The sequence below is a fragment of the Dendrobates tinctorius genome, unplaced genomic scaffold (genome assembly GCF_039654945.1).
Source record: "Dendrobates tinctorius isolate UK_male_01 unplaced genomic scaffold, ASM3965494v1 ptg000158l, whole genome shotgun sequence".
Classification (NCBI taxonomy): Eukaryota; Metazoa; Chordata; class Amphibia; order Anura; family Dendrobatidae; genus Dendrobates; species Dendrobates tinctorius.
This window is the reverse complement of record NW_027361825.1, coordinates 4,826,444-4,840,182: the sequence shown is the minus strand read 5'-3', so window position 1 is coordinate 4,840,182 and position 13,739 is coordinate 4,826,444. Positions and strand designations below refer to the sequence as shown.

Genomic DNA, 13,739 nt, shown 5'->3' with positions numbered 1-13,739 from the left:
TTTATTCTGACCAAAAACACTCACCCGTGAGTTTCGTCAGTAATCTACCGGCTGCGGTGTCCGCGATCCAGGCTGAGGCGAGGCATGGGACGATTTCTTCTCTTTGCGCTTTTTCCTCTAAGGGCTCATCCTGCCTGGAAGGTCCACTAGATTCCTTCCTGGAACTGCCACTTTTCCTGGTGCTATTGCTTCTCCTTGTAGCGCTGCTCTGTCTACTGCCATGTGGGGATTCCACTGGCTGACCTAACGGGAGCGAAGCTGGGTCATCTAAGGACGACATGACTGCGCACTAGCGCTGTGTCTGTGGCTTCCTTTTAAAGCCTCGCTATAGCTGCTCCACTCTTCCTCTCATTGCGCATGCGCGGGCGCTGTCCCGCGGTGTCTGCCTGCTGTCCTGACCCCGGAAGTCCTCTACCGCTTCCGGGTTGCCTCACCTGGGGAACGCTTGGTCGCACGGCCGGCGCTGCTCACCGCACATCCGCGCCCCGCCATTCACGGGGTCCTCGTCCATTAACCCCTGCCGCAGGTACGATTCACGGTGGCGCTGCTCAGCACAGCGCTCGAGCTCTTCTGCCTCGGGGGGAGGGGGCGTGCGGCCCAGTATGCCCATATGGCACTTTGTAATGCGCCTGCCCCCTCGGGGGGAGTGTATAGCCATGTCCCTCTCCCCTAGTGAGCCTTGGCACCACTGTCACCTCCGGCCTCACCTGCATTACCAGCTGTGGGGGGGGTGAACATACACCTCTCCGCCCGATGCTGCCTCCAGTCCTGGGGCCCCTGCTGCTCATATTCTGCACGCAGGCGGCTACCAGACCAGGAATCCTCTTCTGCGGGTTCCTTTCCAGGAACAGGAAACCAAACTGAGGGAGCGAGGGGGACCGCCCCATTTATCTCTCTGTAGGTTTCCTGTTCCGGGGGCGGATCCCCTCTCTCAGTGGGTGCTGTCGTGGCGAAGAGGAAAAAATAGTACTTACTGCGGAGAATGATCTCTGTAAGGTAATGAGCTGTGGAGGATATAGTGAGGGGGATCATTATTGCAATGTGTGCATAAATAGTATCACCTCCTCTGTTAATAGGTACACATCAGCACTATTTACCTTGTCAGTATATAGGAGAGGGGCAAACGTGCCTCCAGATGCGGTGTCCACCGGCCATCTGATCCTGCATGCAGACATGCAGGTTTAAAAAGGGAAGGGGAGCGATACTTAGTGGTGGGCGGCCAATGGGAGCTGTAAGCTCCAGTAAACAGGAAGTGACTAACAGGAAGAATATGGCTGTGGGATCCACAGTACAGAGAGCTTGCTTTCCACCAGAAGAAAGACATAATACCAGCTCAAAATGTGGAGAAACACATGCTAATAATAGCGGTTATGTGTGGGGATGCTATATATTGTTGGTAGGGAGATTGGAGAGCAGAATTCAAGAGATAGAAATTAACATATAAATGACCATAGCCTGGTCAGGAGAAAACATTGAACAGGGTGGGAGTGAGCAGACAATGGTCCCTGGGTGTCGGGATTATGCTAATTGAGACACTGCAGAGGTCCAGAGAAATATACTAAATAACTTTATTGTGATAATTCATACAAAGGCAGTATATTCAAGGAGAACTATATACAGAGAGCCCAAATAAGCTGAGATCGATAGTATTTGAGCTGTGCAGACTTGTGGGAGAGAAATAACGCTATGTAATCCCAAATAGATAGAAATGGGCTTGTAGCAGTGGCGTCCAATTCCAACACATTAATATAATCGACTCTGTGAGAGAGAGAGGAATACGTTAGTATATTATGGCATCAAGACGGCTCCTAGAAAGACGAATATACATAAAAGTAGCATAATAAACAGGTCGGAAAAAAACAAACAAAAAAAAAATTACATACACTGAGTGTTGACTCTAATTTTGTAAGGGGCTTATGTGAGATGTAGTTTTTTTACAAAAATGCTGATATTTCATAATCCCTATTTAACCCTCTCGGGCTCATAGTTTCGAGGGTATGGATCCAAAATGCCTCTCGTTTTTTGAGGTGAAGGATCCTGTTACCACCCCGTCGGGGAGGTGACACCTGTTCAATTACCTGAAATCGAAGTTGTGAGATGTTATGACCCTGGGTAATGACGTGGTGGGGAATGGGAAGAATATTTTTGCACCTAATTGTGGATTTGTGCTTTGATATTCGATCTCGTATGGGTTGTGAAGTTTCCCCTACATATAAGAGACAACAGGGACATTTAATGAGATATATCACATAAGCAGAATCACATGTAAAGAAATTGGAGATTTTAAATTCTTTGCCAGAGTGGGGGTGTACAAATTTATCTCCCTTGAGAACATTGTTACATTGCACACAATGTAGGCATGGGAAAGTTCCCATTTTAGGTTTATGTAGAAAACGTTGTTTGTGAATAGTGGATTTAGGGCCAATGTCTGCTTTGACCAGGGAGTCCTTCAGATTGGGTGCTCGTTTAAAGCAGGGGAGAAACGGTTTTTGAAATTCTCGAACATCAGGATGAGCTGTGGAAAGTAAATGCCAATTTTTACGAATGGACTTGTGGATAATATAGGCAAAGGGGTGGAACGTATGTACAAACGGAATGCGGTTCGTCATTCCCTCGTGTGATCGTGTGGGGGTATCTCTTGATGCTTCTAGTAAAGAGGGGGGATATCCTCTTTCTACAAATTTGTTGGTCATCTCATCCAGGCATAGAGTTCTAGTATCAGTGTTGGTAACAATACGTTTCACTCTTTGATATTGTGATTTAGGTATTGCCCGTTTGGTGGAGGGAGGATGGAGACTTTCAAAATGGAGGAGGCTATTCCGGTCTGTACTTTTAATATACAGGTCAGTGGATAGGAAGCCATTGGGATCCTTAATGACCATGGTGTCCAAAAAATTCATGCGCCAAAGATCGTGTCCTATGGTGAATTGGATACCGGGCCAGGATGAATTCAGGATGTCAAAAAAAGAGAGCAAGGACTCCAATGAGCCGCCCCATATGCAAAAGACATCATCGATATAGCGCTTCCATAGGATGGCGTAGTTGCGGAAGAGGTCGTTTTTATAGATGATGCTTTCCTCGAAATCCGCCATATAGGCATTTGCATATGGGGGCGCTACATTGGAGCCCATTGCAGTCCCACGAACCTGTAGGTAGAAGTCATCTTGGAAGAGAAAAAAATTAGAAGTGAGTACCAAGTGGAGAAGATCAATACATAGGTGTATTTGATCTACATCCATTCCTGTGGAAGTGAGTAATCGGGCTGTAGAATTAATACCATCAGAGTGGGGAATCGAAGTGTAAAGATCCTTTACATCTAGTGTCACTAGTAGTGCCTCCTGTGGGACTTTTTGGAGATGTTGGATATCTGATAGAAAGGCCCCTGTGTCCAGAATAAAGGACTTAGACTTCTGAATCAAAGGTGTTAATATTTTTTCTAAAAATACTGCCAGGGGTGACAGAATCGAATCTGTAGACGCCACAATCTGTCTACCAGGTGGTTTCTCCAGATTTTTATGGACTTTTGGAAGAGTGTAAAAAACAAGAGTGATGGGGTTTTTATTACTGAGAAAATCACAAGTTTTCTGATCGAGAACCCCCAGATCCGAGTATTTCAGGAGGATGGTATTAATTTGGCGGCTAATATCAAAAGTGGGATCCCGCGGCAGCGTATGGTAAATTGAGGTGTCATTCAATTGTCGCATGATTTCGGACAAATACATGGATTTATCCATGATTACTAGGGCCCCACCCTTGTCAGCCGGTTTGATGACTATGGAGTTGTCCTCCTGTAAGGACTGAAAGGCATGTCGTTCCTCAATTGTAAGGTTGGAAGGATAAAACAAAGTACCCCTATCAATATCATTTCTTAATGATTGGAATGAGTTCTGTACAAAATTGATGAATGTTTCTACTGCATGTGAGGCATGTGGGGGCCGAAACAAACTTTTATTACGTAGGCCCAAGGTTTGGGAAGACAAAAGTTTAGGGTTGATTCCCAAGGGTAGGACGGCATATTCTGTGATACTCAGGGTTCTTGAGGAGATGTTGATCACCAGATTGTCCGTACCTTGGATCGGGTGATTCGACCTTGGTCCTGGTCCCTTCTTGTGTCTCTGCCCCCGCCTTGTCTTCTTCTGTAGTTGTAACGCCGGCGTGAACCTAAAAAAGGAGCTGAAGTAGAAGCGGTTAGTCCTTGTTCCTGGTCTGAACCGGAGGTGGAATAATCTGTCGATAATTGATGGCTTGGTCTGGTATTTGTGGATCTTGAGCTGTCCTGCCATCTGTAGACCCGGTTGAATTTATAGTCCTCTGCGTCCCTGGCGAATTTGTTCCTCTTCCTAGTTTCGATATCCCGTTTATGGCGGTCAATACGTACTTGAATCTCAGCCTTTAAAGAACTTAGTTCTTCTGGTGTACCAGTTGCTGATAATTGGGTTTCGATGACCTTCACAGGTTCAGAGCTGGTTATAACCGCCTTCTGGAGGTAGTCAACTGTGAGAGTTATTAGGTCGAGAGAACACTTGTTAAGGATTTGTTCAAATTTAGCACAAGTGTCAGGAGATTCACAAAAAAGTGTAGGTCGCAGAGGAACCCGGAGACCTCTAGGAATCCGTTGGACCCGTAAATACTCAAAGTAGCACAATGCAATTCTGAATTGGTAAGAAATCTTAATTCCCGTTCTAAGTCCCTACCACGGGTTTCACGTTGGGGAATTTGTAAGAAATCACTGGGGATTTTGGATTGTGCAAGGATACTGGCAAAAAAATAAAAAAATAAAAATAGTACTTACTGAGGAGAATGATCTCTGTAAGGTAATGAGCTGTGGAGGATATAGTGAGGGGGAGCATTATTGCAATGTGTGCATAAATAGTATCACCTCCCCTGTGAATAGGTACACATCAGCACTAAGTATTTACCTTGTCAGTATATAGGAGAGGGGCAAACGTGCCTCCAGATGCGGTGTCCACCGGCCATCTGTTCCTGCATGCAGACTGACAAGGTAAATACTTAGTGCTGATGTGTACCTATTCACAGTGGAGGTGATACTATTTATGCACACATTGCAATAATGATACCCCTCACTATATCCTCCACAGCTCATTACCTTACAGAGATCATTCTCCTCAGTAAGTACTATTTTTTTTTTTTTTCCTGCTACATGATTCACAACTACTATCATACGCTCCATTTCACCGCATCTTGTTTTTTTAGATACCTAAAGCACCATCGTCCTTTCTGATAGATGCCTATAAGCTCTACACAATCTATATACCACATGGTATGTTTGACATTCTTATGGATTGCTGCTATATATTTTCTATGGCTCTTTTTAAATTATTTGGCGTGCTATGGGCAGTGTGGGATACCTGGCGTTATCTGCGACCAATTTATCCTATTTTTGTATGACCATTTTGACTATTGTTTGTATATACTTCTGTTTTCCTTTGGTTTTTTTTTCCCCTTTTTTTTCCTTTGCTATTTTTTCTGTTTTATATGACGTTTTGTTTTGTAATTATATTTACCCTTGTAGTAACTGAAGAAGGTCACATTGACCGAAACGTCTTTTTTCGTGTACTACAATAAACCGCCTTACAAATACCTTTAAGTTGAGTGCTAGGTTCATATTTGTTGCTTTAACGGTTTGGGAACCTAACCTTAGCACCATCTTGAGTTGTGCTCACGGTGTTCTTTCTTTACTTTAAAAATGGACTTACAACAGCTGGGAACAAGTGATCCTAAACTGTGCATGCATCTTATTCTACAGTACTGACTGGCCAAGAGAGAGGCTGCAGAACGCCGGGCCGAGGGAGAGGCTGAAGAACGCCGAGCCGAGGGAGAGGCTGCAAAATGCCAGGCTGCTGCTGCAGAATGCCTGGCTGAGAGAGAGGCTGCAGAATGCCGGGAGAGCTGTCATGCTTCAGATGGCTCAAATAGAATGGTAACAGTCCGCAGCTGACCCCCCCTCCAGGACATAAATCCAAGGAAACCACATCTGGAAAACTTCCCTGTGATGGAGAAGGATACAGACTTGGATACTTTCCTTCGGGGTTTGAAAAAACCTGCAGGCAATACCATCTACCCAGTGAGCAGTGGGCGCAGTATATAGCCCCAGGGTTGAGAGGCAAAGCCCTGGAAGTTTTTGCTGGCCTCTCGCCAGAGCTAGATGGGAATTATGATGCAATAAAAGAGGCACTGATCAGGAAATACAACCTAACCCCAGAAGTGTATCGGAGAAAGTTCCGGAACCTACAAAGTGGATCAGCGGACAGCTGTGCAGATGTCGTGAGCACCTTGAGGACCACGTTCGACTAATGGATCAGGGGACTTTCTGTTTACAGTTTTGAGGACTTATGGATCTTATGGTCAAGGATCAATTTCTTCATATGTGTCCCACGGATGTACGAAAATTTGTGTGTGATCGGGAGCCACAAACTGCGGATCAGGCTGCAAAGATTGATAACTGCTGTGTGGCTAACAGGATGCCCGAGGTGCGGAAGCCATCGGGATTCAGCTGGAAGGGAGGTAAGCCAAACAGGGACCCTTCTCCCTCTGCAGGCCGATCACCAGTGCTGTCCAAGCCCACCTCCTATGGGATCCCGGGGAATAGACATTATCTAGGCGATATACGCCGATGCTTCTCCTGCAACAAAATGGGACATGTGAGCGCAGTCTGCCCTGATAGGGAGAAACTCCCAACCACAACCACAAAGCCATCTGGGCCCCCACCTTCTGTCCTCTTTGTGGCCGGCTCTGATGTGAGGATCAATGAGAACTTTCAATCTGTCACTGTTGGCAATGTCACCATTGGTCTCAGACACTGGGGCAGAGGTGACTCTGATGCATCCAGCGATGGTAAACCCTGCAGATATACCAGGAAAGAATATTTCTATAACCGGGATTGAAGGTGTCAGCCCTGCCATGCCCATGGCCTATGTATACCTGGACTGGGGAGCAGGGAAAGGACAGAGAAGTGGGAGTATCAGAGGCTATTCCCACCAATGTGTTGCTTGGCACAGACTTGGGGAGGATGGTGTCCCACTATGTCTCTCCCTTGCAAGTAAATGCTACAGAGAAGGTGGTATAAAGTGAACCGCTGGAAATCCCATGCGAGGAGGGAAAATGTATGTATGTGGCAGCTGTGACTCGGAGTCATGCTGTGGCTCAGACAAAACCCCAGAGATTGGAGGTTGAGGCTCAAATAGAATTGCCTTAACCGGAGGACCATACTGTGGCCCGGGAGCTTCCTCACATGGCAGACTGACCAAGGTCCCTGATAACCGACACTGAAGACTCAGCATCAGACCAGAGACTGGCAGTCACACTAGGCCAGGGGCTGCAGACTGACAGTCAGTTTCCAGGAGGCACTGCAGACAGATGTCAGTCTGGAGAAGCTCAGATGTCTTGCAGACCAATCCCCCACTGCTTCTGACAAGTTGAGAATATACTGGGACCAGGGCAGACTGTATAAATAGACTCTTCCCACAGATACTACAGAACCTTGGGACTGTGAAAAGCGGCTTGTCGTTCCTTATCCATTTAGGGAACAATTATTGAGAATTGCTCATGAAATTCCTCTGGCTGGACACCTTGGAATACAAAAGACTAAAGCCCCCGTTACACACTGCGATATAGCTAGCAATATCGCTGTAAAGTCACCGATTTTGTGACGTAGTAGTGATATTGCTAGCGATATCGCTGCATGTGATACTTACCTCCGACCGGCTCCCCTGCTGCTCATCGTTGGTCGCACGAGAAGGTCCTGGATCATTTCTCGTCGGCCACTTCCTGCGGCACCGACGAGCGAGGCATGGACGCGGGCGGGAGGACGTCAGGATCGCCGCGTCTGACAGGTAAGTAGCGACCCCCGACCCCAGCGATGTCGCTGGTGAGATCTGCCTGTGTGGCAGCTCACTAGCGACCACTTAGCGATGCACCAGCGATCCATATCGTTGTCGGGATCGCTGGTGCATCGCTATGTGTAACGGTACCCTAAAGCTCACCTGACTTAATTTTTATCAGCCCAAGATAGGAACAGATATAGCCAATTACTGTCGTTCCTGTGTAGTTTGTCAGAAGGTTGGAAAGTCTGGGGATATACAGAAAGCCCCATTGAAACCACTACCAGTGATCGACAAGCCTTTCCCACGAGTGGCTGTGGATAGTATAGGGCCACTTGCAATACCTAGCAGCTCTGGCAAAAAGTACATCCTCACAATGGTGGACTATGCTACACGGTATCCAGAAGCAGTGGCACTGTCCACCATCTGAGCAGACAAAGTGGCGGATGCTTTACTGTTTTCTCTAGTGTGGGTTTCCCCAGGGAAATGTTAACCGATCAGGGAACCCAATTCATGTCCAAACTGATGGAAAGTGAAAAAATACAAGTGCAGCATTTTGTGTCCAGCACCTGCTACTTCCCAAAACCAGTGACATTACTGCGATATTTCTAGTGATATCGCTTAGTGTGACGGGGGCCTTGAGAAAGGAAGTCTCCCGTCTCTCCAGGGGGCCTTACTGAGAAACATTTCACACCTGACTCTTCTAAGGGAGATGCCAATTGCAGCTTGACACTGTCTGTGAGAAAGATCACACAAATAGTGTTCAGAGGAAGATACTGTGTCATGGGTAAATAGCCATGATCCAGTCACAAACAAAGAATTAGAATATTAACAAGAGAGGCTGGTCTAGAAACCTGATCCCTGACTAAATCTATAAATTAGGCCTTTACACAAAGAAACCTGTATACAGTGAGGGGCAGCTAGGCTGATGTGTTCCATTTCATATTTCTCCCTCAGGGACAGAATACTAGAATGCAAAGTTCGATATTTCTGTAAGTTTTCTCTCATTTTATCACTGTTTTTGCATATGTTTGTCACTTTTTATCTTCATATTTTCTATATCTTTTTATTGTAAGCACTGTATCTTTTCTATTTAAGCTTAAAACTTTAATTAGTTTGAACCTTGTATGCTCTAAAGAAGCTATAGCCTTAGAGTGTGTGACCCTGGTGATTGGCAGACAATAGTAGTAATATTTCCGGGACTAATCACCCGTGTATTCAGTAAGTGGTGGCGTGTATGAGAGGGTTGCATGGGCTGTGTCGGGGTGTGATTTATGCTCCCATTGCAGCATAGAACAGAGATTGAATGCTGGACTGAGGGAGAGGAGATAGATTAACCCTTGCAGGCGCAACCTCAAGTCTCGTGCTGAGAAGTGGGTACGTGACAAATTGGTGGCAGCAGTGGGATACGAATATATCCCCCTTGTTATTCGAGACAGATTGCATCAGGGTAGAATGAATTAAATCACCAGATTTCACAAAACATACTTCATACTTTATTGTACAGACCTGATGAGTCTAGTGTACTGGCTGTGATAATCCATGTCAGAATGGCTGTATTACCATTTTTGAAAGTTTTAACTCATTCTCCATCCCCCTAGCCAGACAGCTTCTCAATGTCCCTCCTCCCTGCTGAGATCTTGCACTGCTTCGTACAAGCTGCAGCTGCCAGTCAGGCTGAGTGGGGAGAGATCGAACATATTTTGATTCATGAGCTTTCTCACTTTTTAGCTTGACTGCTCATTTTAATATTCAGATGATAGTCATTCTGACGATTTTCAAAGTAAGTAGACCTGCCTCATCGGGTCTAAGATCTATTTAATCATGTATGCAGTTTGTTTTGTGGAATCTGGTGAAAGATCTGCTTTTAGAAGGCAGCGACTAAGACATGCAGGAGTCAATGCTTGAAATGATTAAGGTTACGTTCTCCCAGAGATGATGCATCGCCGGTCTTCTAGCCTACAAGGATCCTGGGGAACGTCAGCACTTGTCCCCATCTTTGGAAGTGTCTTACAACCTACTGACTTGTTTTCTTACTTGACGACAAAGCAAACATAAGCCAGAGATTGGAAAATAAATGTCTTTATTTACAGCCGACGCGACGGTGATGGGATCCCGTGGTGACACCATTTGCAGTCTGTGATATGGTCGCAGTTATACGGATTTCATTATCACAATATATAAAGTAATGAGGCTTTTGGGGCTGAACAAAATCCGGGGCAGCTTCATCTCTGCAGACCTAGTCATGGGGCAGAGAGAGAACGGGCATTACCTCTGTCCTCCCGCCTGCAAGGGGTGCTTGTGGAAAACAAGATCCTGGAGGAACTTCTGGGAATCACGGGCCCTTGCCGTTTGCTGAAGCAGTAGGATATTTAGAGGTTGCACTGCTGTACTAGCAGCTTTTTCAATTGGTCTCACACGGGATTTGCTTCTCCAGTACTTGTTCCGACATCTAGCCCTGTAAATGAGATTTCACTCCATCCAGACCCTCGGCGGCTGCAGATTGTAGGAGACGTGTTGCATTACATCGGACTCAGGTGGTAGGGATTAAATGGAGAATTGTGTTTTTCCCCTGTGCTCGTAGCCCTCCCTATATTGGCACATCACTACATATGGCCGTCATGACCATTGTTACCCTAGATTTGGGGTAATATGGCTGGATGTGATAACAAATCTCTATGTAACTGATCCGTTACACTGCGGCATAAAATCGAGGACCAGCCCCAGACGGGCACGTCCAGGGCTCAAGTCTTTCCTGGTGATGGCCTTCATATAGTCCGCAGACCTTGGCCCCGGTGGGTATAAGAGGTCCCCAGAAGTATGAATGCTTATTCTCTGGCCACCGCATCATGAAGCCTGTGATATCGCTTCCACATACCAGTCTGGGATGACCAACCGATCAGAATCTGCTTCAATGGTAAAAGAGACGTCTTCGCCCGGCTCCCATGCGAACACAAATACAACCCTATGGAGGATGAGAAATAAAATTCCCTGCAGCTGCAGGTACTCCTCAACATCGTACTCCTGCTCTAAGATATTACAGTGGTACTAACAGACAAACGTAATGGAGCTGTGAAAAGGTTAATGCCTTATTCTGCATAAGGAGGCGAGCACCACAGATGACGTTCAGCCAGGGGACTTGTCCTGTTTATTAGCATAAGGTGCATTGCCGATATCTGCCGACCGTGCACACGTCCTGTCACGCACCTGTCAACAGGACGTCATCAGCGGCACTCACCTACCGACATGGATGTGAGCGGTGTCAGAGCAACCCTTCAATTATTCCCCCGATGCACTGCTGAGGAGCAACTGAACAAAGCTGCTGAAGTCTGTATGAATCATTACTGAGACATTAGCGCCAAACATGGAAAAACATGGCTGCTTTCTACCACAAACAGTAACACACATGTGCACAGGTTGTGTGTCACAGCAGCTCAGCTTCACTAGAGCCGCAATACCAGATATAACCCATGGACAGGTGTGGCGCTATAAGAAAGCCTAATCCCAGACAACCCCTCTAAGAGAGACGGCTTCTTACCTGTGGTCATCTGTGGTCACCACTTTCTTGATATAATCGAGGAAGGCATTACAGAAGTTCATACACACGGCCGGATCCCAGCTCTGCCTGTCACCCTGCACCAGGAACAAATGCAAATGTCTCTCTGTACCACAACTTCCAATATAGCGACGATAAATGAAACGTGACTCTCTGTTACCCGGACTAAGCGAGAGATCTCAGATGTCCTAAACTTCTCCAGAGATACGATTCTTCCTTGCGGATTCCGAAATCCGGTGACGATGAGGGGAATCCCAAGCAGAAAGGACTGGCACCACCACTTCAGGAGTTTATACCTGAATGGAGAGAGAAGACATTCATCTTCTATACAGTCCACGGGGGGGAAAGGGTAAGGGGCGTATTTAATATCGGTTATGACTGGCACCGGTGGAAGCTGCGCTCTTGGTATGGGCTCCGTATCAGGGCACTCGTCTTCAGCTCTACGTAGCACGATGGCGGTGAGGGATTAGTACTGCTCGGGTCTTTGCAGTCCACCTCTCCGGAAACCAGGAATGAATGAGATGCCAGGCGGCCCAGCAAGACGCTGCAAAATCCCTCGTTGGTGTTCACAACTTCAGATGGGCAAGGAGCACCATCAGGCGAATCTGGGTAGAAGGTGTTATATGTATGCGAGGGAGCAATTTAATACAGTTCGCCCATCCCCAGGTCAGATGTTACTGAGGGCCCCCACGTGCCGGGACAACAGAGGATATAAAGGAGACGGACGCACCTGCACACATGTAGCTCTCGAACTTGTACCCAGAGTACATGAGCTTCTCCTGCTCTCGAGTCCTCTCTTTCCTCTTCCTGTAAGCGGCTGCGGTCTCCCTCTCGCTGATATACAAGGTGCCCTTAAACAGCGTCACGGCCAGGATCCAGCCTTCTTGGCTTTCATACGGGGTGCACAGAATCTTAGTGAGGTGACCCCGCCAGGTGACAAAGTCTCGGTCCACCGGTCTGGAGGAAAGACAGAAAATGTTTATTAGGAAACTTTTACAACTTGGGTGTTAAAACACCCTGCCTGGATAATGAAACGCAAATTTGTTTCTTAAAAGGGTAATAAAATAATAAAAGTTTACTTATAAAAAGGTCTTGAAACATGTAACATCAGTGACAGCGCTCCGCGACTTACCCACTGTGTCCCACAGTTGTCATTTACACCCAATCTGTAGTGCACCCACTTCAGCTCCGCCGCTCCAGATTTATCAAATTTCTCACCTGATAAATTTGAAGCAAGCTACTCCAGCTCAGCCTTTCAAGCACAGCAGTACACTTTCCAATGCTAGATAGGAGCCAGGGATCAATGTGTGTGCGGGGTTTTTTTGCGCAAATTGCAACTTTTTATGCATGTTACCTGTACCTCCTAATGTTAGAAAGGAGCAGATGACAGATGTATATAATGGCGCACGTTAGTGAAAAAAATTGCATACACACAAAGATACCCACCTTTTGCTTTCAGGATTTCCATTTCCTCGCAGAAGTGCTCTGTTCTCCTTCACCCATGTTAAAATATGCAGGAGTCCCTCTTTCTGGTCTTCGTCACGTCGTACATAGCGATCCTCAAATCCTTCCATCACATCCCATCCAGGGGAAGCTGCTCCGCTCTCCATCCCCGCAGGGGGCCTAAGAAAACGTAGACGTCGGGCATCGCCATGGTAACACCGCTTCTCATCCAGAGAGAAGGACCCCAGCTCTGAGGGCAACCTATAAAAGGGAAAGGAGCCCTGGTAGACTGAGGGATGGGTCCTCAAGGAGGTGACGTGGGGGTTCTTGGGAGGTGGTAAATCAGGGGGTTCCAGGCTTCTCTTAAGGCTTCTTGCTAAAACACAAAATATAAATTAAAGTAGAGCCCTGGGTCTTCACACTACCTTTACCGGGGGTTATACATCTCAGAGTCACCTTACACACCCTCCACCGCAGCAGGACATCGCGACTATAGGGAACTCGTATATGGCATTAGAGCCATGTAACAGGTGCCTCCATGGCCGAGTAACTGCCGACAGCACCTAACATGGCAGCTTCAACTCCGCTGACACCCACAAGTCAATGTGAGCTCCAACACTGACTAACAACCCTCTTATAAAAACATACCATACTATAATAGAAGAAGCTTTATTAGAACTACAACTCCCAGCAAGCCCACATAAATCCCAACAGCTCCCTCTGCTGCTACTACTACTCTCCTCACCTGCTCTGTCTCTCTGCACACTCTCATCCATTTTCCCGGTCTGTCTCTTTAAGTGGAATGATGACGTATAATGTAGGCGCCGGATGGGCTGCACCTCTCGGCCCCCGTTCATGTCACATCTACAGGCAGAGGTTCTGTGATTAGTACACTAGAG

The 13,739-nt window shown here is 46.8% G+C and overlaps 1 protein-coding gene across 6 annotated transcripts; it reads right to left on the bottom strand.

Moving 5' to 3' along the window:
- Positions 1–1,554: 1,554 nt before the first annotated feature.
- On the bottom strand, positions 1,555–13,717 carry DXO (decapping exoribonuclease). 6 transcript variants are annotated; one of them, XM_073548806.1, is made up of 8 exons: positions 13,586–13,717; positions 12,844–13,216; positions 12,128–12,354; positions 11,783–12,002; positions 11,558–11,693; positions 11,380–11,474; positions 4,070–4,173; positions 1,555–1,758 (listed from the first exon to the last, which is right to left on the bottom strand). In XM_073548806.1, the coding sequence occupies exons 1-8, from the start codon at positions 13,695–13,697 to the stop codon at positions 1,685–1,687; spliced, it is 1,341 nt and encodes a 446-aa protein (XP_073404907.1). In that variant the 5' UTR covers positions 13,698–13,717; the 3' UTR covers positions 1,555–1,684. The 6 variants fall into 6 exon arrangements, with proteins under 6 accessions (XP_073404907.1, XP_073404910.1, XP_073404911.1 ...); XM_073548809.1 differs by lacking the exon at positions 13,586–13,717 and adding an exon at positions 13,297–13,497 and having other exon boundaries at positions 12,844–13,212; XM_073548810.1 differs by lacking the exon at positions 13,586–13,717 and adding an exon at positions 13,306–13,340 and having other exon boundaries at positions 12,844–13,212.
- Positions 13,718–13,739: the final 22 nt, after the last annotated feature.